This window comes from Amphiprion ocellaris, chromosome 1 (genome assembly GCF_022539595.1).
Source record: "Amphiprion ocellaris isolate individual 3 ecotype Okinawa chromosome 1, ASM2253959v1, whole genome shotgun sequence".
NCBI lineage: Eukaryota > Metazoa > Chordata > Actinopteri > Pomacentridae > Amphiprion > Amphiprion ocellaris.
In genome coordinates, this window is record NC_072766.1 from 10,992,443 (window position 1) to 11,014,582 (window position 22,140).

The 22,140-nt window shown below is 40.3% G+C and overlaps 1 protein-coding gene across 2 annotated transcripts in view; it reads right to left on the bottom strand.

The window, feature by feature from the left end:
* Positions 1 to 22,140, bottom strand: part of sbf2 (SET binding factor 2) — a 99,361-nt gene that overhangs the window by 12,623 nt on the left and 64,598 nt on the right. The window contains exons 19-33 of one of the 2 annotated variants that reach the window (XM_023282852.3): positions 21,483 to 21,754; positions 20,207 to 20,379; positions 19,901 to 19,974; positions 17,553 to 17,748; positions 16,883 to 17,010; positions 15,965 to 16,140; positions 15,676 to 15,809; positions 15,366 to 15,567; positions 14,806 to 15,002; positions 14,467 to 14,607; positions 12,655 to 12,738; positions 8,926 to 9,000; positions 7,236 to 7,414; positions 5,960 to 6,136; positions 5,454 to 5,555 (exon numbers count right to left, since the gene is read on the bottom strand). In XM_023282852.3, coding sequence (XP_023138620.2) covers positions 5,454 to 5,555; positions 5,960 to 6,136; positions 7,236 to 7,414; positions 8,926 to 9,000; positions 12,655 to 12,738; positions 14,467 to 14,607; positions 14,806 to 15,002; positions 15,366 to 15,567; positions 15,676 to 15,809; positions 15,965 to 16,140; positions 16,883 to 17,010; positions 17,553 to 17,748; positions 19,901 to 19,974; positions 20,207 to 20,379; positions 21,483 to 21,754 — 2,310 coding nt within the window. The remainder of the gene's footprint in view (positions 1 to 5,453; positions 5,556 to 5,959; positions 6,137 to 7,235; positions 7,415 to 8,925; positions 9,001 to 12,654; positions 12,739 to 14,466; positions 14,608 to 14,805; positions 15,003 to 15,365; positions 15,568 to 15,675; positions 15,810 to 15,964; positions 16,141 to 16,882; positions 17,011 to 17,552; positions 17,749 to 19,900; positions 19,975 to 20,206; positions 20,380 to 21,482; positions 21,755 to 22,140) is intronic. The other variant, XM_035954047.2, reaches the window with a different exon arrangement.

Genomic DNA, 22,140 nt, shown 5'->3' on the forward strand with positions numbered 1-22,140 from the left:
TAAAAACACATACAGTACTGTTCCTTTAGGAAAAGACCATACTGTTCAGAGGAAATGGTACATGGGGTGAACATTTATCATAACACACAAGCCAACTATATGATAAACGGACAACCTGCTCAACCTTCTGAGCCACATCTGCATCTCAAAAATATTGAGAAAAAAATTAGGAAAAAAGGAAAAAACTGCGATCATCCACACAGTGAAGCTAACGCAACTCTTTAAATATGGAATAATGGAGATGTGTGTATGTCTGTCTGAGTGACACCAGTTTGTTTGATGTTGTACTCTCATTTCCAGATTTGACAAACCGCTGAAAATGACTTGAACAGAGTTTATTTTATGGCGATGATGTAACTAAAACAGAAACAAAAATTGTGGATTTTTGAGGCCAAGACCAACACTGATATTTAAACATTATAATATTGATATCATATGATGGAACTAATAAGTGTAATGAAACCCAGTAGTGTTTCTAAATGACCTCAAACATATATTTGACATCACAGTTGTGTTTCTTGTTACTTACAACTTGTGCCAAACCAACCGCCAACCTACTGTCAATGCTACTGAAGAGGGCACTTCTTAATATGCTAAACTTATACGATATTTTGGCAAAGAAGATGTTTGATCATCTATATACTAAAAGGAAGTGACAGCTGTTTCACGACAACTGTGCAGAATTTTCTCAGTTTGTCACGCATGATTATAATTCAGCAGACTTCATTTTTTTTAAAAATTTGGATGGTCTGACTTTGATTTCTATCCTTCTGAAAAGTCAACTGATCATCTGCTATCAATAACATTATATAACGCTGCTGCAAAGTCTTCAGGCACACTTGAGCTCACTCCACAAAACACCAGTTGAGAACCACTTGTCTACACATGCAACATTGTTGGCCTGCTTCCCTGCCCGCGTCTCCTCCAACACAACTAATGAGTCCTGACGCGTGTGGAATGAGCGGGAAAAACACTTCATGGCTTCCCAATGGGATTTACAAGAACATCCAGCCCCGAGTGGCAGAGAAAGCCCCCTGCACCCCAGCAATGAAATAAGCCCCCCCACAGCACACTAAAGAGTGGCTTTAAGAAGGAAACAAGGCATGAGATAAAAGAGTGGACATGAGAGAGGCACAGGACATGAAGGAGAAACAAAAAACAGCATGTGGATCCCCAGAAGTTTTGTATAAGCTTGGCACGATGGGTCAACTGATATTTTTAGGGTGGCACAAAAAAAAGCAAAGCGCTATAGCTGAATTTCTGTGAACTATGTACATACAGGAGTTGATGAATTATCTGCTGTGCACAGACTAATATTGGTGCAGTTAGAATTTTGGGTGACCAACTTTTCAAAGTAGGAGGAGAGATGTCGTAGTGTGTTTCAGGGGGAAAAAAATTACCTGTAGGTAAGACATCCACATTTATTTAGGAACTCTTAAACAATGAAAATTCTATCCATTTGTAATGATATTTTACCATCCAGAGCCACTTATGGGACAATAAAATGGGTTGTCATTGTGACCAGGCAACCTGTTGCCATTTTTTGTAATTGTTTTAATGATTGACTTGAATTTCCCTTGGGATTAATAGAGTGAGTGTCTGTCTGTCTGTCTGTCATGCTTAAATGTGTAATTATGGGAAGGCCTCCTTAGACGATAGTCTGCTGCACAACTGTAAAACTGAAAAATATCGGCAGTAAAAAAACTTGAAATGACAAAAAAATATCTGAACTTCAGTTAACAGATCTGACTTTACAGTAAAATAATATCCCATCCCATGATAGAGGACTTAACTATGGAACAAATGATTTAACTGCATCCTATAAACATTGACTCTGTGTGTGACGACTCACCTGTCTAAAGTGATCTGAAGTACATAGTGGTTTTTTGCCTACTTTTGTCCTCCATGTCTGGAATAATTTATTATTGTAAGTAGTTGATTAAGTTACTGAAGTTGTTTCATGCTTGTAAATGTGTGCAAATCTCATATTATTATTGGAGATGCTCAATTGGATCCTGCTGCTGTGATGCTGCAGGTATTTAATAAATTAAGAAGAAAGACAAACAGCTGGAAGCAAAAACTAACCTTCAGCTCCTGGTAATGTTTGTTCAAAACCAAGATTACAACTATTATTGGTCTCATTAACCTGACTGGTACAGACTCTGTCATCACCACATTAAAGTTTTATTTTTAAGGTAATTTCAATTCGTAATAGATGTGAAATTTTAAAAGCAAAGTGAAAAACTCAACATATATGGTAAATGTTTCAGTTTTTTTGTTTTGGGGAGGTCTGTTGGGTGTTTTTATGGATCAATAATTGTTCTGGAATATGGGAAGAGTCGGATGCTCTGACTTTGTCTTGTACAAGTAGCTGCTACATCATTTAATGTTGCTTTTCCTTGCACTCAGTCCACATAATTGCATTCACTGCAACATGGACATCAGAGTTACAGTGAATGAACCTGAACCTATCAGATCTAGTGGTATGATAACAGGAGTCACCAGTGAGATTCTTTGGCGGCCAGTGCTCCCCTAGTCCCCCCCCTGGCGGCACCACTGGCAGAAAGAAAGCAAAGACAGTTCTGCATCATGTCTGCTGGAAGTCTATGGTCCGTAGACCGAGGCATGAGAGCCAGAGCATATGGAGTCCATTTGCCTGTGCAGGCTGATCAGGACCTGGCGTGATGGAGTCGGTGGCCCATGGAGAAAGATGCTCAGGGCCGAACACGTGCCCCGCATAAGGGATCCACAAATGGTGCTTTTAAACAGCAGCCCAGGGCCTTACAAAACCCGTAAACACATTTGAAGGACACACGCTTGCAACACAGACATGTGCAATTTAACAGGTCGGCATGGAAAATATGAGCTCAGAGAGCAAACAGGCGATGAAATTCTGAGTTTAGCAGGAAATGGATACTGACAATTGATCACGATCGAAACAGACTTTTTGCTTAGATAATTAAAAATCTGAACCGTGAGCTTTCATGGAAGAATTCATCACAAGTTAGTGACATAAGGCTTGAAGACTTTAGAACTCTTCTTTGCATCTGCATAATTGGGTCAACTGTGACAGAAGTGATTAGAAGGATGAGCAGGAAAAGCAGGTACGGCAGATTTATGAGCCACACATGGACCGTTAAGAAGTGCAGTCCTAATGGATGCCATGGGTGTCTGGAGAACCCCTAAAAATGTTGTCAACATCTAGAAATCACATTTGAATTACAAGATACTGATCTGCTTTTAGTCTCAGTTATGACACTAGAATACTGAGGGCAACAGGACAGAAATCTTTAGTACAGCGACATCTAAAATTTTATCTGAGGCACCTCTTTGATTCATTTATGCTCGCCCTTTTCTATGGAAGAAGACCAGAAGTGACTGAGTAAATATGTGGCAATATAGACCATAGAAAAGGCTAGAACCTGTGTTTTTTCCGTGTACGCACCATGGTTGCTGTTGTGTTGTTATCTTAAAATAGTTTACACAGTTTGAACAGTGAGGCTTTGTTCTTTCAAAGGTGTCAAGCTGGATTTCAGGATGCACTGATGCCATTCAAAACACACCAGCAGAATGTTTGGTTGACCCACAGTCGGAGAGATGAGTGTTCCTAAGTTAAATGATCGTGCAGCTGCATCTGGAACTTTTTTGTTGACACCTATTGGGCTTGGTTTTGTTAGATTGTGTCTCTGCTCTAGTGAAGTGAAGTTGTAGAGGGATCTGAGGAGTTGAACAGTTGAATATATTAAATGGTGAGAAGCAAAAAATAGTTTCAAATAATAACACAAATAGTCAACTATATTCTTCCAATAATAAATCTTTAGCTTGTATCTACATGTAAGTTATGTTTAATTATTATTATTATTATTATTATTAATAATAATAATAATAATAATAATAATAATAATAATAATAATAATAATAATAATAATAATAATAATAATAATAATAATAATAATAATAATAAATTTTATTTAAAGCGCCACTCAAGGAATGCAAACACAATTTAAAGAGGCATAAAAATCGACAATAAACAATAATTAAAAACTATGCAATAAAAAAATATCAATAACAAGAATAAAACAAAGAACAACAAAGAGGTGTGGCACAGTGAGGTTAGGGTGTGAGGGAGTATGCAGTCCTGAACAGGTGAGCTTTGATTTTGGATTTGAAAACTGGGAGGGTGTCACAGTTCCTGATATCCAGGGGTAGTGAGTTCCAGAGCTGGGGAGCAGAGCGACTGAAGGCTCGGCTCCCCATGGTGCTGAGATGGGTGGAGGGGACAGTGAGGTGGATGGAGGAGGAGGATCTGAGGGAACGGGATGGAGTGTTGACAGAGATGAGGTCAGAGAGGTATGGAGGAGTGAGATGATGGATGGACTTGAAGGTGAACAGAAGGATTTTGAATTGAATTCTTTGCTTGATTGGGAGCCAGTGGAGTTCTTGGAGGATGGGGGTGATGCGGTGGTGGGAGGGGGTTTGGGTTATGATACGGGTGGCAGAGCTGTGAACGAATTGAAATTTATGGAGGGACTTATGAGGGAGGCCAAACAGAAGGGAGTTACAATAATCCAGGCGTGAGGTGACAAAGCTGTGCACAAGGATAGAGGTGGTGTGGGGGGTGAGGGAGGGGCGGAGACGGTTGATAATACGTAGATGGAGGTATGCAGGCCGAGTGATGTAATTAATGTGTGAATGAAATGATAGTGTGCTATCGAGAATTACAATGTCGCAGCAAGTTTGAAGCTCATTTTTGAAAAGCTGGCAAAATGCAACGTGAAGTGTGTGTTGCATCAGCTAAAGTGGTGCAAGTATATTTAACAGAGTGTGGCACAACTACATAATTAATTGAGTTCCAGTAAAGCTGATACGTCATGGCATTGCAGCGCTGCTTCCCATTAAATACCTGTGTGCTTGCTTTGATGAATTAATGCGCGTCTTTTGATCCGTGCATTCCCTGTGGTGTTTTTATCAACTGCTATGATTATAACGAGGGGAGTGAAATGTAACATGGACCTCATCTGGAGCTGTACCAGTGAAGTTGTGTTTACCTACTCTTAACAACCCCCTTCTCTATTCTTTGTTTATGGACTCTAAAGCGCAGTGGAGGAATGTAACGGTGAGTGGCTGCATGACATGAATGATGCATCTGCACCGGTTTTTATCAGGTTGTACAGTAGCGATTTTTCTTTTTCAATACACACACTTTCAAAATCTCTGCCATTTGTAAAACATTACATAAAAATTATTTCTGGAACATAATTATTTGCTTTAACACACCTTTTTACACAAAATTAAAATCCTCTGGAAAATAGGTTGATGGAAACAAACCTAAAGACAAATTCTGCACCATGTTCAACCTCTCTCTAGACATTTTACTTAAGTGTTTTCACACGCCAGCCTTGATCGTGTTTTTTTTTTCTTTTTTCATGAAGGCATTTGTGCATTTTTCTTACTTGTGTAGTGATGTCCCAGCCGTCCTCCAGGCTGAGCAGAACAGATGAACCGCTGTCCAGAAGCTCCACCAAAAACAGTGCCAGCTGCAGGATCTTCTGAAGCTGTGGGAGGTCAACATATGTGCATGTGAACAAATAGACACACACACAATGAATCCCCTCCAGTTGCATATATTACCATGTTTGGTCTACCGGTGAAATACTTGCTGAGTGCTGCTCTTTTCCCACAGATATTTCTCGACAGTGTATGATATGCTCAATGTAAGTCTGCAGGGGGTCAATCAGATAACCAGCACGATAAGGCCTCTGCTGTTACCCCGTCGTTGAGAATCTGTTTCCCTTGGGAAAATGGCTTCAGAGTGGACTTATTCGCACAACTTATCTATCATGTGAATCTGACACACAGGATGAGCAGAAAGAGTGAACTGCTGGGTCATTCTCACACAGTTTTGTTTTTTTTAGTGTAATGTAAATATAAATACAAGCCTGTTTATGTGTTTTGCTACCTGTTGGATCCACTCAGAGTCTTCCAAGGCTTTAAGGAAGGAGTCCTCTGAGTCAGATGAATTGGCACTAGGAGCGCAGGCCCTCAGCAGCTTTTTAAAGGCAGCTTTAACCTGCCGCGTGTCCGCAAAGTCCACCGGAACCAGTTCACAGTTCAGAGAGGAGTCCACTCTGAGGCCCTGCAGTCAGAGAGAGAGATATTTAAATTAAATGACACCGAATGAATAAATACTCAAACATACTCAACAACAACATAATGCAACAACTGGATAAATACTATGCTACATAAAATGTTGGGGTTTTGTTTGGAGTAATATTTAGGTTTTGTGTTGACTCAGCCTCTATGGAATGTACATATGTAGGAGCAAACACCTGAGACATTCATTTACAAGATCATGTATAATCAATACGACACAATGTGCTTTGCACTCATGCAGTGTTGTCATTGGGGCATTGCTCACCTCCTCCACAATAATTATTTTCTCGTCTATATGCAGTCACTTATGTTGTGAAACTGTATAAGAAAAGGATGAAGTCTGGTGATTCAGTTGCAGATTAGAGCTTTACACATTGCACTTGCATCCTTTAGGAGTAAGAACAGTTACTTCATATTCAAAGAACAATTACTCTATTAATGGTTATGGGTAAACTGACTTGAATTATTCCAGTAGAGATGCTCCATTTTTACTTATTATACTGATGCTATTCTATTTTATGTGTCAGCACACTAAGACAGAGAAAACAGTGGCAGAAAACTTCTTAAATGTTAGCTTTAAACTAAGTTAGTTTATTGTTGTTGACATATTTTATATTGTTTTCCTGCATTTGGATGTATTCTAAAATAATCAAATTGTTCCTTTCCACAACATACCACTAAAAGAACTTTTTGCAATATATTGCTGTTGTTTAGTTTGAGCTGGGTACTAGAAAAAATTGACCATTTTCTTCTAGAATTTAATTTATACATACTGTGATGCTGTTCCACCCCAAATTCTGATTTTGTTGGATAAACCTGCACAATGTACTGCAACAGATTTCTCCATTAAAAGGTTTAGAATGATCAGCTTTTATACACAGTATAATTTATAATTGTAACGCCTCTTTGCTGAAAAAAAGAACATTATACGCATCATTAAAATATAATTCATGACAGATTGCATCTGGTACAGCAGGTGTACCTCATAAAGTGGTTACTGAGAGCAGATTTACAACAATATACTACACCAACTTGTAGCAACAGCCCCTAGAGAGCAGCTTTTTCTTTTTTTTAATTCTCACCTTTAGGTGTGACTTCTCGCCAAAGATGTATAGGGCAGCTTGGTGTTTGAGGAGTTGAGCCTGCAGGCTGTTGCTCCCTGCAGGGGGCGCCAGGTCCTTCCCTGCTAGTCTGGCACCCACGTCAGCTGTCAATGGGTGCTGACTGAGTCTGCTGCTGGAGCGCAGGCTGGCCCACATGCCTGCAAACATACAGATACAAACAAAAGTCACACAGACGCAGGAGCTGGTATGTTCGAATGTCACTGATGTACACATGCTGTCAAACAAACGAAGACTGAGTGATGAACAACACATGTCATGGGGACGGCGTTTACATGCACAGCACTACAACAGGAATTATGTAAACACATTCAATCCTTCAGTCCACCGACAAAGCAGTCGCATCTGACAATCGGTATGCTGAGATATTAGAAGCAGAAGTGGCTGGAATTTTTTAGCAAGTCAACAAGTCTAGAAGCCATTTTTCTAATCAGCATGCAAGACCTTCCAAACAGAATGAATCACCATCAGGAAGGACATGATTTTTCACAGTAATCACTTTAGGCCTTTTCAGCTGCACTTGTACAGCGATCAAACTGTCATTTTCTGTAACCAGGGCAGTTGTATAAGAGCCTTTGGCCAAATTAGCTGAATTTCACCCATCCATTATCAATATACGGCTTAATCTTCATGAAGGTCGCAGGGGGGGCTGGAGTCTATCCCAGCTGATTTAGGGCGAATGCAGGGGACATTCTGGACAGATCACAAGTCTATCACAGGGTTATACAGAGAGGCAAACAAACACACTCACATTCACACGTACAGACAATTTAGAATTATCAATGAACCTCAGCATGTTTTTGGACTTTGGGAGGAAGCCAGAGTACCTGGGGAAAACCCACACATGCACAGAGAGAACATGTAAACTCCATGCAGACAGATCCCAGAACCACGCCAGGATGCGAACCGGGGATCTTCTAGCTGGTTAACAGTTCTAACCACCGAGCCATAGTGCAGCCCTTACTGAATTTCACTATTTGTAAATCCTTGGGTGCGATAATTACAGTTCATCCTGAAATCGGACAAGTTTCAAAAGCTCTGACACTTTTTCCAGATAGGATCCACAACATAACTGTTTATACCTGATGCATCACCTGATGACGGCTATTTAGATCTAGTATGAAATAAAGAGCCAATCAAAACAGTCATCACATGCACAATATCAGAGAATTTATGACTATTTCTCACATTAACCAAATTCTGTTCCCTTTGGGTCACATTTGCTGCACATATTCAAACCGTCTCCAATGTACTGCAAGATTGCAGGGGTCTCATTTTCTGTGATTCATGACTTGTGTGCCATGACAAACAGCTTCCTTTCCTCCTCAGTCTGGACCCAGCTCTTGACTGACCACAGTTAGCCCTGCTGAGCCAACACATTAACAATGGAAAAGACCACATCAGAGCAACCACTCTGGTTTGTGAAAAACCACAGCTCCCAGAGGAGCACCCACAAAGTCAGCGATGATTAGTACTATGTTCCACAAGGCTTTTGTAAAGGGTTTGCAGCATGGTGCACTGTAGTACTTGACCTGGTTAGTGAGCAGTTGTGTAGGTTAGAAAAGCAAAAATGATGAGGCTTGGAGGAGATGTTAGACAAAGAAGACGTGCTGCACAAATGCTGGCAGGGGAAGCAACAGTTTCACTATACCTTGATTGTGGATTCTCTCCTTACTGGCAGGTTTTTGGTTTGAGTGAGTGAATAGTTTATCTCTGTACTCAAGCACTGGGTGGTTGTTTTGTACAGGACAGAGGATGAGGGCAGGGAGAGGGGCATGAAAAAAATAAATCATGTCAACATCATATGAACTACAGTCACTGCCTACACTACTAACAACTTCAGATTACAGAAACAGTCACGCAAATGAGGAGTTATAGTTTGGTCTGGGACACATAAATCAACAACGAAATACAGCCTTATATTATTAATGATCAGGAGAATGGTTGTCATACAGTAGCATGCATGTTCATGACTGTTCATGATTATGATTGATTGTATGGAGATAGAGGGGCAGATTAAGGTTTTCTGTGTGAGCTTGCACGGCACAGATGTAACAGGCTGCCTCAAGGAACAGGTAACATCTGTGCATGCTGGAATCATTTACAGGAGCTGCAAGCAAGATTCTGTTGAACCTATTTAAATTTTAAAGAAATATTAATGACAACAAAAAAAAAAAATATGAGCACAACAATGAAGCCCCTCTCAGACACTCAATCCTTTCTATTAATCTGAACATCAGCTTCATGTCTGAACAAGCACCCCGGTAACTTTTAAAAGTCATGACATCAGTCTTACTAAATTGGATCTAGTAATATGTAACTTACAACATGGTACAGGTCTGAACTACATGCTGTCGCTTTAACAGACGGGTATCAAACCACAAGCAGTTGGACCCATACGAGCTTCCCTGATGTGATCTTATTGATGAAGACATATTTGAACTGACCAGTATTGGCATGGACCTAAGCCTAATTCTTTATGTTGGCTGTCACACAGGTGTCATAAAAGGAGAACACAATTTGCGGTAGGATGCTAGGAATTTAACTTTCAATAATTTTCTTAATCAATCAATCATTCTATTCTATTCTATTCTATTCTATTCTATTCTATTCTATTCTATAACTGGCATTATCAATAAATAAACGATTACCTGAGAAGACAAATAAGGCGCAGTGGGTATTTGCCCCACCACTCTACTATATCCCAGCTCATCGTAAGAACATGAGCTTCATCTGGAGGTCATTAAGCGTTGCTTTGTCATGGCGGCCTGTGGCTAATTAAACCCCAACAATGTTCTCTGCTTGCTAACACAGACCCAACCACAGTCCGAGTGACTGCTTCCTCGGGTCAGTACAGAATTATAAAGCAGGAGGCTCCACATGGTGGTACAGCTAATGCCCAACACATTTTCTGACATGCATTTAGAGAATGCAGGTTTTTGCCATCTTTTGAAGCTTGTGGAACCACAGAACACCCTATCCCTTTAGACACCAAATTTCCGACAAGGCCATACTCAGAGCTTTACAACACGGTCTATCGCCACCTACTTAACAGTAAATAGCAGCCTAAATGTAGAAACGCACTGCAGAGCTATTCAGTGATAAACTATACATACTGGACTGTTTTCCATAACTTTAATGCACTTAAAGTTATGGAAAATGTAATTGGACTGGGACTTGCACTGGCAGTTACTAAATATTAAACAACTCGGATCAGACCTGGGGCAAAAACCTTGATCAGGACATCCATAATTGTAGATTTTTCCCGACATGGAGGCAGGATTGATTAGGAATTGATAGCAAGTGACACTGTGTACATTTCTTCACTTCAGGCAGGTGAGCTGTCACACAACACAGTCTGTAAACTAAGTTAAATCACTTGTGACATATTGCGTTTAGTTTTCTTTTGGTAATTAGTGCATTATCATGCATTATGCTACTTGATCTACTGTCCAAACTCAAAAACAGCACCAGGCGCGTACCGTGGCCCTCAATGTTGTGGATTTTTTCTGAAAGAGGCCACGAGGAACATTATCTCAATGACAGAATGCTGTCATGTGCAATGTTACATATCCAAAGTCTGAAAAGAGCCTAAAACAGCTATCCAAAGTCAACACTACATTATCTCAATTAATTCACCAAATGTAAATTAATACAAATACATAACCTTGGAACAAAGCAACCACTAATAGCTTTGTATTTGTAATATTTATCTCAGTGATCTATTGCAACATCAGCCCTATCGACAACATCTTCACCCTTCGCCTAATGCACTCTGTCTGTTGGCTCGTTTGAAACACCTTGTTAAATCACATCATCTTTTCCTAATCTCTAAAAAGTCTCTTTAATGCCTCACACTGCACTTTTAATAAAATCCTGAAAATGGTATTACAGTTTAATGAGTAACAAGATCTCTAAGTTATCAGATATTTCCAGATTTTGCTAATCCCAAATAAGTCAGATTACTTCATTTGAGCCACTTTCTTACAAAATCTGGCTCAAAATTTTACTCCTGGTTCCTTGGAAGCAAAAATGGTGTCAGTGATAATCCTGAACTTTAAATCCAGCAGTTATTACAGAACAGTGTTGTGGTTTGGTGGATAAAGAAATGGAAGTGACACATTCATGTTGCAAAAACTTTAAAGTGACGTGTCATCCTTTTCTGTGTGCTAGAAAAATGCTGAGTAATGTTTGCGAATTCTTTCGCCTTTCACCTTCATTTGAAGCACTGACTAACACCTCCGTTATGCATCAACTCCAAGAAAACATCTGGTCAAGACAAAACACTCAGTATCGTTGTTTCTATTTAAGATTTCACATTCCTGTGTAGACAGTCACTGTGTTGTGTCAGCTTAACAGGACATGATGTTTTTATCTGAAAGATTGCATTTACAGAAATTCTCATTTCTCTGGAAGATCACGTGTCACAATAATAAGGGTTAACACAGAGGTCAGTTTCTGGGACATAAATTAAACTTGACATAATTAACAGATGCTGAACAACGTTTAAACTGTAAGCATGGGTGACAATAGGTTCACATTTGTTCTACATGGGCACTAATGATCAAATAGTTTTAAGCATCTGTTTATATGTTTTTTTTTACTTAGCCAGTCCATTAGTTGTACCTTGGTTGTATTTATTTGAAACATTTTTTTTCCTCACGGTTATCCTTCTATAATTTTTGTAGTGTAAATGGATGATTCAAATATTTTTCCAAGGGGGTTTATGTATTAATGACATTAAAACTAAAATGTACTCTCTGAAGTCTCAATTCTCCTCTTTCAATTGAATAAAGAGGAATATATTTTTGAAAACAGGCTGTAAATGAACAAAATGATTATCACTGTTAACATTTGCTATCTAATTTAGACATTAAGGATTGTTAGCCTGTTAGCATTGGCTCACACTCTCTTATAAATACAGTTTTCAAAAATGACAGGAAAATCATTAAATATCATCTTTTTCATTGTTTTCTATTATTTATTTGTTTTTATTTAGGTGCGTACTTGTGTCTTTAGAAGTTCTCCAGTTAAAAACTGTGTAATTTGAAGGTCTTAGAAGTTTTTTTTGCCATATTTACTCACACTATGCATGTAGTGTGACTAAACTAAACAGAAACAGAGACTCGAGTGGACACCAGAGAGAGGGGAAAAGAAAATCTGAAAGATCTTTGGAAAACAGGAGAGGAATTAAAGTATTTTCACTGTGTCTAATACACATGTTAACAAGAACTATACATCTCGTTTCCTTTAAATAAAACGATGATGCTAAATCAGTCATAACTACAGTTTAACAGATGACAGTTCTAGTCTTTCATATTTCACCTGACAGCAGGAAGACGGTTGACAAATTGAGCAGGAAACAAAGGAAAACACTCACCTCCTCTCGTAAAGCTGCTTGAGAACGGGAGGTCTAAATGGACAGGAGCCATCTTTGGTATCCTGGATGTCCTCCTTTCACTGCCTGAAAGCAAAACATTTGTACACAGGATGTTAAAACAAGTGTCAGGCTGCATGCATACGGTGCTAGTAGCAAATCCAAGATGACAAATGTGCTCTCAATAATTATACAACCAACAACCAAGTAGTTTTGGCTCTGCTCATTGTAACACTGCAGAAGTGCGCTAAATCCAATGTTCTGCATTAAGACCCCTTAATCCTATTTGAGAGTTTAAAACACGAGATACAAGAAAGTTAAATGTGAACACATGAATGATCAGAATTTGCATGTGTGTGTGTGTGTGTGTGTGTGTGTGTGTGTGTGAGAGAGAGAGAGAGAGCATCCTGGACACAGTTTCAGCACAGTATATCCAGGATACAGGCAGGAGGGGGTGAAGTCAGAGGAGATGAATGGGTTGGACAGTGACCTCAGGCTGTCTTGTGATTCTTACATAACCTTTTATTGTACAAATTTCCTTAAAAATGTGAACAAATATCAGATACAGCATTTCTCCCACACAATCTCTCACACATACACACACACACACACACGCACGCATGCACGCGCACACACACACACACCAAGATAAGTAGGTGAAAAATAACCGCTGACCAAAGCAAACACAAAATGGAAGAGAATGATTACCTGACTGCAGAGAAAAAAAGAGACCTGAAGTGAACGAAAATAACTCTGAGGAGTGCAAGTCTGCAGTTTTTCTCTTTATCAGAAGAAATGAACTCTGTGTGGCCTCGTGTCCCTTTGCAAACAATCCAAGCTTTTTCTCACGCCACCGCCAAGGCCATCGCACAGCAAATCCAGGTCAGGTAGGGAGCCCGACAGGCAGGTGACGTAGCTTTGCTTTAAGGAAACGAATGCCCGCTTATGCTAAAATTAGGGTTTGCATCAAAGTGTGTCATATGTGAACTTATTGTATTTACTATCTTATAGTTATGAGAGGTGAGTGGAAGTGAAGTATCCTCCTCTGTTTGTTTCATTGCCGTCTAAAAGCAAGTGGAAAGTTGCACACTGCAGACTATCATAGTAGCTAGGGTAACTTCCATATGACTTTGACACAACATAAGGTCATGGTCTGGGTTGGGATCAGTCAATTCCTGGCAAAGAAGGTGAGGTATGTGTGCAGTTTGAAAGGCTCACATCAGGGCGACAATCTCCGGCTCTGTTTGGTTTGAACAGCCCTTTCTCATGCCCCGCAATCTGACTAACAGCCATCAATGCTAACTGATAACATTTACGGTTGTATTTCATTTAAATGTTCCAGCTTCAGCCACCGTGTTGGCAGGTTCAAAATTTGTGGGAAAATGAAATGGAAGAGAGTGGTCATCACTGTTTACTGACACCTAAGATATGAAGAGCCCAACAGGCACAATGACGTACCAAATGAATTTTGTCAAGAAGGTGAGAGAACAGTGTCAGTTTCCCTCCAAATAAACAGGACATACTTTGATTGAGCTTCAAAATAAAAGAACATACAGTCATACAGCATTACACGTGCGTCATTAAGAGCGCCCACACAATCTGTTTTACTAAGCTAAAATGGAAATTTATCCCGCAAGGTCTAAGGTCTAATCAGATCATCTACTCCATATTTGCAACCTGTGATATAATTGTGAAGTTTCTGATGTACTGTGTCTACAGAGTCACAGAGTAACAGGTTATGAATCATGGTGGGAAGGCATAAAAAAAAACAAAAAACAAACACAGAATTTGAATTTTTTTTCTGTTGAACAGTACCTGGTGAGAGGCCTATGAGGGAACGGTTAGACAGGGTGTTGTTTCCGTTCATTTTGAAGTAAATAGGGATGGAGTCCAGGATAGCCTGCAGGTATTTCTCCTGTTCAAGACTACTGGATGAATCTGAGGATGAGGCAGGGGCTAAAAACACAAAGACAGAAAAATAATGACCATCATTTTAAACCTGTCTGAATTACAGATCTACATAAATAAGACAGGAGCCACTAAATAAACTGCTGTCGACATTTGTGTTTTCATAGTTTAACCACCGTGATTCATGTTTTTCAGATAGCCAAAGGAACACAATAAAGATACAAAAGACAGAGTATCTGTGCAAACCTGTTGAGGAAGGGTTCTGCGACTTAAACAATCCCACTACACTCTTGCCGTGGAAGCCTCCTGAGCGGAGCAGCACGGCTTTGGTACGAGGATGCTTCCAACAGACGACAGGCAGACGGTTGTGTCTGTAGCAGCGGGCTACTTTGTGTAAACTGCTGTCCTGTACAGCTTGAGGAACCACCAGCAGACCTGGGTAGCTGATGGACAGAGACAGAGCAGAAATCCAGGTGAATAAACAACTTCTTACAGAATTTATAGCCAACATTTGAGTAGATTTGTGTTTGAGTATAAAGGCCAAGACTCTCAATAAATAAGGCAGATATCTGTCTGCCTAGTAAAAAAGGACTCCCCACTGGCAGTTTGAGATACCAAGACTTACACCGCTTCCGGCAATGGCTACATTTCCTGGAAAATAAAATTCTCAACACTGCTGTGCCGCAATTAAGTGACATCAGCCCAGATCAGCAGGTTTCTGGAGTGATTCATGAGGCCCATAAAGTCACAATGCTGCAGATGATGCTATTTAACTGGCAGCAGATATCCAGTGATTGGCGTCGTACCTGCGGCAGAGGGAGTAGAGTCTGTTTACGGCTGTGATCCTGAACTGCTCGCCTGATTTGGAGCGAGACGAGCTGGCAGTGATGGTGCCCAGACCCAGACGCTGGTAGTCACGGAAGCAGGACTGCTCCACCAGCTGCTCCATGGTGGACTTCTCTGACGCTCGCAATGTGCTGCTGGGTGGTGGCTCTCCGTCGTCTGATACTGAAACACACATAAAAAGCTGAATTACATTTTTGAAATATTTTCTTCAGTCTGTTTTTTCTCCCTTCAGGTCCACACCACCACTTGTAAATGCGTCATCTCTCTCACTTGAAATGTCATCATCTTCATGCCAGGTCATTCTGCTGCCTCTGTCGTTCTTCTTCAGCGAGGCCTGGCTGCCACGGCCCATTGTGATCTTTCCAGCTCTCTTCGCTCCTTTGACAATAGTTTTAGACAGTGTTCTGTGAAGAGTACAGAGCAGACAGAATTTACTGTGTGCAGGCTTTGGTGGTGTGTGTTTGTTCATGGGAATATTTCATATGACAGTATGATTTACACATTGAAACAGTATTAGAACTCAGTCCAGTAGCCATTTCTGTAAAGCTGGTTGACGAACCTGAAGCCAGTGTTTCTCTCCTTTTGCTTTGGAAGGATTAGCTGAGGTGCTGTTTGTCCTGCAGCAAATGCAAAGGAGCTGAAGATGGACTGTGGATAGCGGATCCTCTGGAGGTGCTTCCTGAAGATCTCCACCATCTCTGAGCTCACCTCCTCGTCAAAAGCCACTTTTAACAACTGCAAGAGACACCCATCAAACCGACTATTTAACAACACAAGCAACAATTCAAACACAACATTTCAGATTTACACTCATTCCAATTCTGTTTAACCCAAGCAACATGTGTTGAGGTCAACCTAAACACACATGGCACATCTTAGTGGAACAAAGCTGATTTTTCTCAGTTTTATTCCAAAACATTTGCACAAGGATGAAGATCTACAACCTCCACATTTAATGAGAGATTAGTCTAACAGCCCACGTATGGTTTCCATAACACTGGCACACAGTAAGTATGGAAGCACAACAAATCTACAGAGATGGCCACGTAAGCCGAGCAACCTACAGTCACTTTCATCATCCTTGATAGTAAAAAGACAGGAATGAACCATAAAAAGGTTTATAGCAAAACACTTAGAGTAAAAACTCATGCTTGGCTGAAAATTGTTTTGATTCTGAGATGCTTGAGTTATTTAGCACAAGACAGTGAGTTCATGTGCACCATGCTGAATGTTAAGCATAAGTTCAAGTGTTACTGCTTATACATTAGTTTGTGCTGTTTTGGAATTTTCTGGCAGCGCAGTGAATTAAAAAAGGCATTGAGTTAATATCATATTGTGATCTGAAGAATGAAGAAACAGAACCACAGATAATTCTAAATAGGACATCGTCACTGCTCACAAGTCGTAATAACTAAAACACTGCAGTAACTCCACTCATCTGTTTAACGTCTTGTTGGAAGTGTGTTTTAGTGTTTACCTGAAATGATGCAGAGCGGAGCTGCAGGCCTTCCTGCATGTTCTGCTGCAGCTGGTTCTGGATGCTGATCTTCTTCTCTTTGGTCAGCGTGGACACTGGGAAAGCCCTGATCACTGCCTGCTCCCCCACTGGGAATATAGAGACCCCCATCACAATACTGACATGTCATAGGAGTTTCAGTAAAAAAGCAACTCTCTTTTAGGTTCTTAAAGATATTTCACTGTTCATCCAAGAGGTTTCTTCAGTTCAGGACTGAACTACCACGAGCACCATGACCTTAATGACTGAGAATCTACACAGACATTACTGACATGATGGCTGCAGCATCTTATCAACACACCAGACCTCTTTGCTAATTGGTATTTTATGCTTTTGTTAAACAGCTGGCAGTAAAGAGATGTGGAACACGGTGTGCCAGATGCGAACAGAAAGCAAGAACATGAGGATCATTATTTTAATTTGAACATAAAAAATGTTTGGTTTAAATTACTGGGGATGAATTATCAGTTGAACATTTTGTTTCTTGCTGTCTGTCCAAGAAAAAAAATGTCATTTTAGATCAATTATTAATAAAAGCAGACTTATTGTTTTAAACCTGAAAATTAGAAAACACTGTATTTTTTAGTTCACTGAAACTACAAAGCCGGTGATGCTGTGGTTCAGCATTTACCGAGTGGATCATGGGGGATGCCTTTGAAGATGATGCGGTACGTGGTGAGAAAGAGGGCTCCCTCTGCTGGCAGGATGTGTGGGCCCCCCAGGAGGCCCCCAGTGGCCTCCTCCCTGCCGTCAGGGTCCAGAAGCACCCGCAGCCCCTCCGACACCAACTCCTCTCCAGGAAGCAGCGCTGGACGCAGAATCTTGGGCTGAAGGGAAAAAACACATTACATGCTACCCAGGACAGAAGCACAAACTGTACCTGCCTGTCGACACGTCTGAGCGCAAATGTTGACAGCTTTCACTGACGATAAGGTATTTAAAATGAAGCCAGGAAATCAATTTATCATCATGATGTCAAATCAGAGCACCACATGACCTTGTTGGACAAATTTAAGCTTCGCATGGACGTCATCACCAAAAATATACATCTTGCAAACGCACTGACCATGAAGTGGGAGCATTTTAAAGATCAAACTTTCCAACAAAAACAAATTCCTACTCTCCACTGAGACGCATTTAACATTTCAGCCCTCCTAGTAAAACTCATGATCTGCTTTTTTAGTAAAGTGGTTCTGTTTATCCAGTTTACTGAGCTGAGTAATTATTGGTTCTCACTTTATGTTTTGAACATTTAAACATCTGGACACAAACTGATGTGATGTGTTTTTGTGCTTGTAGAGCAGATTCATTTGAGTGTCCAGTCATCACTAATGATAATTAAAGGTTTCATTCAAATGCAGGTTTTACACATCCTACTTTTATTCTGTTTGCTCAGTTGAATCATTTTAACATGAAATCTTTGTGTAACTAAAGGCAGGAGGACCAGCTAAATAGCTGCCCTCAAAACTTCAAAGTATCTTCTACGTTCAGGATCTCTTAAGATATTTTTCATATTTGTGTGAAACTGATTCAGCAGACAAATAGCACTTGGAGAAATCGACGTCCGCTTTAAGCTACTTTCCAAGAAGAAGTTAATGACGCTTGCATCGTCCTATAGAAAGAAGAAAGGGTGCGTGCAGTGAGACGATTATACCTCATATAATACACAGTTGACTGCATTTATGTGTTTTGTTAAGAGAACTGATTATTAACTGTCCCTAACACCATATGACTGTTTCTACTGCAAGAACTGTAGCTAAAAACAGTAAAGTCTGAACCCTGTATTGCTTCAGCTCTTTCTGACCTCCAGAGTCAGTACAGAAGTGCTCAATTGTTCCATTGTCACAAATACGAACAAGGAGGGACGTTAGATCATTCACAGCATTTCCCATTAAGGCCATAGCTGACCTGAAGGAGCCACGGCCTGGCCAGAGGATAATAATAGCTTCTTGAATCTGTCCTTGAATGAACAGCGAGACCAAGAAGAGACTCCCTCTGCACCTCATTACTGCTGCAAGCTCTGCTACTCAGTGGAACTGCACCTTAAATGCTTTAACTGTTTTTCTTCTTAGTGTTATCGCTGCCATTACTACAACTATTCAGACTCAGTGTTGATTACGCACTTTTTATTTTTAAGCATTTTTTGGCATGATGCACGCAGCTCGCTGTGGAATTGGAAGTTTTCTCCAACACATACACTTGTGAGAAGTTAACCACAAAGGGCAGCAGACAGACTGCTCTCCATGGTGTCCAGGTTGCTCCAAAGCAGTACTGGCATGGCGTTTGTCTGGTAAGTCTGTGTGTGATTGTGTGATTTAATAAGAACTGGCAGACATATAACACAGCAGGCTCCAATAGATTAAGTGGTAAAATATAAAAGTTTGACTGGAAAACACTGGATGACACTCTGCATAGTAGCAACAAACCAGACTAAACTGACTCAACTGTGGTCAAAACTAAGAGTTGCAACACAAGTTAAAACTTTCATTAAGGCAACAGTGCAGATGCATATGATGTTTCCTATGAATAAATTCATTTTTAGGTACTATATTAAGGAATTCAGATTTTATTCTTGGGTATCAGTTTAGCCTGATGACAGGGTAGCCACCGCTGCACAGCCTTGTTAACATTTTAGAGTTGATCCTCTTACATAAAACAGTATTTTTTTTTATCAACACTTGTTATTATGTGTTTAAACTACACCTCCTGTAATTTGGCCCAAGTTCTCTCAAGCTGACATTTAAATTAAACTAGACAAATAAAGTTTATGTTATACAGCTGAATTCTGTGATACTGATGCCTCTCATATAGCACTAAAAGACAGCTGAACACAACCCAGAAAATGCATTTTCACTTTTGCTTTCTAATTAGGAAAGAAATGTTAAATATTTCTGCTGAGTCTAACTCCCTGTTGTTTGATTTTGTAAATGCTGTATATACAGTTGAAGCCCCAGCTGCTCAGTGTTGAACAACACTCACCTTCTGAATGGGAGGCAACCTCCTGCTCTCTCTGTGAACTGCCTCAAGAGCCTCCATCTGCATAGCTACAATGCCTGCAGGTCAGAAGACGGGTCAGTTACCATATGTATGCACACTAGTGCGCATGTATGCATGCACGTTCTACTCTCAGGTGTATTTACAGATTGTGAGGCCATTTGACGAGTCAGCAGTTAATGAGCTCAGAGGCCTGTGCTGCTGTTGGCTTGAGCTGAGAATACACATGTCCAAGGGCTACTGAGGGAATAGAGGCAGCAACAGAGCAAGTGAACACTGTGAGTTCTGTACCTGGAATCATGCTGTGCAGGCTCTTGATGTGTTCCTGGGTGACTCCACTCTCTGTGCACACCTTGTCGATGAAGCGGGCAACAAACCTGACAACAGAGTTGGCCACGTCGCTGATCTCTGAGTCCTCAAACCCGCTTTCTGTATCAAAGCTCTCTGCCACACTGCCAGCAATGCTGTAAACATACATGATGACACAATGAAAATGAGAAAGGTCAAGTGACCATGTCCACTAGAGATCTGATCTGAGATCTGAGAGAAGTGTGTTGACAGAAATGGATTAGAAGATTCACTATGATAAAGAGCAGTGCAAGTGCGAGTGACTTGTAGCCTGGCATGAACTAAGTGTTGATGGCTGGATTAAATGCTCAGACTGTATTAGCCAAGAAGAATGTTTCACATAAAATAGTGATGCAACCTTCCCTCTGGATGCACAAATACTGAGTGATGAAACCTAAATGTCCTTTGTGTGAAACAAACAAGTCTCAAGCAAAAATGACAGAAAAATAAAAGAAATTATCCACATAAATACATTTTTGGGTGCAACATTTATGTAATCTCATTCAAAATAGAAATGAAGTACAATCAAATAGCAGCCTTATGTTCTTGTGGCTAAGTGTGAAATTATGAACAAATGTTTTGTTCAAATATCATACATGACATAAACTGACATTCTGTTCCTTTGATTATTGGAAACAAATCTTAAAATTTGGAACAGGACATTTTTTGGCTGAAATCCTTCCAGTTTTTGGGAAAGATATACATGGGGGATCCCTCCCATGTTTAATTCGCTCCACATTTACTGCAGAGCAGTACAGGAAATCACTTCCTCTGCTATTTTGCTTGGTTTGGGTGAGCACAGCTTAGCACGTTAAAGACACCCTGAGGGATTGAAACTTCCCAACAGAAGTAAATGAGCCACACTCTGTTTTGTGCAGTAGCGATGAAAGCCCACAGGATGGATGTGGGCCGGAAACAGAAGTGGAGTTGTGGTCCATTTGGCTAAACAGAAAGGTATCGTGTAGACTGTGAGTTAGGCCACATCCACCCACATGCTTATCATCACCTTATTAAGAGAGGTACACATACTCCCAAACCATGAAACCTTATCTTAATATTTCCTCCAGATAAGACTGATCACTCTACCTTTCAAATTCTGAACAAGCCAGAACTATGTTCTAGGCTCTTCTTTGTTTCATCTTAGAGGAGAGTAAAGATGTTAAACTACATCTTTTCTCTACCCAGACAGTAGGCTATGGTATGCAATCGTCCTGCTGACCTGTTTGTCACGATGCTGTTACTGCCGCTCTCCCAGTCAGCAGCAGGAGTGTTACGCAGCAGCTTGTTCTTGCTGGTGTCCAAAGGCACCAGCAGGTAAACCATGAGGCTGGCGTAGTGGATGGCCTGGCTGAACACAGTGCTCTCTTCGTTCTTCACCAGCTCCTGCTGCTTCTCTTTGCTCAGGTTGAGCCACAATCGCAGCTGCTCTGCTGCCAGGTCCATGGCTGTTTGGTCCTCATCTCTGCCTGCTGGAGGCGCGGGGTCCACATCCTGGAGAGGTCAGAGTAATCGAATGGACTTTCACTGAATTTGTTTCTTCGGTTTGTGACCCTAAAAATGTAGTGATGTTTGTTTTGTTTCAAGCAACAGAGGGCTTACTTGTTCAACCAGAGCATGATTCTCTTCTCTACATTTTTACTTGTTGTTTATTATTGTAATATATTAAATATTATCCTGCATTTCTTAATTAAAAAATCTAAACACACAAAATAATAAAACATGTACACATTTTATCTTTATTACAATAAAATTGTTACTGATTCATATTTATATGGCTTAACCCTCTGAACCCTGGGAAGGTCTAAAAGTGCTTGTTATATCAAAAAATAAATAAATAAAAATAAATAAATCATCCATATTATAACCACTTAGCAGAG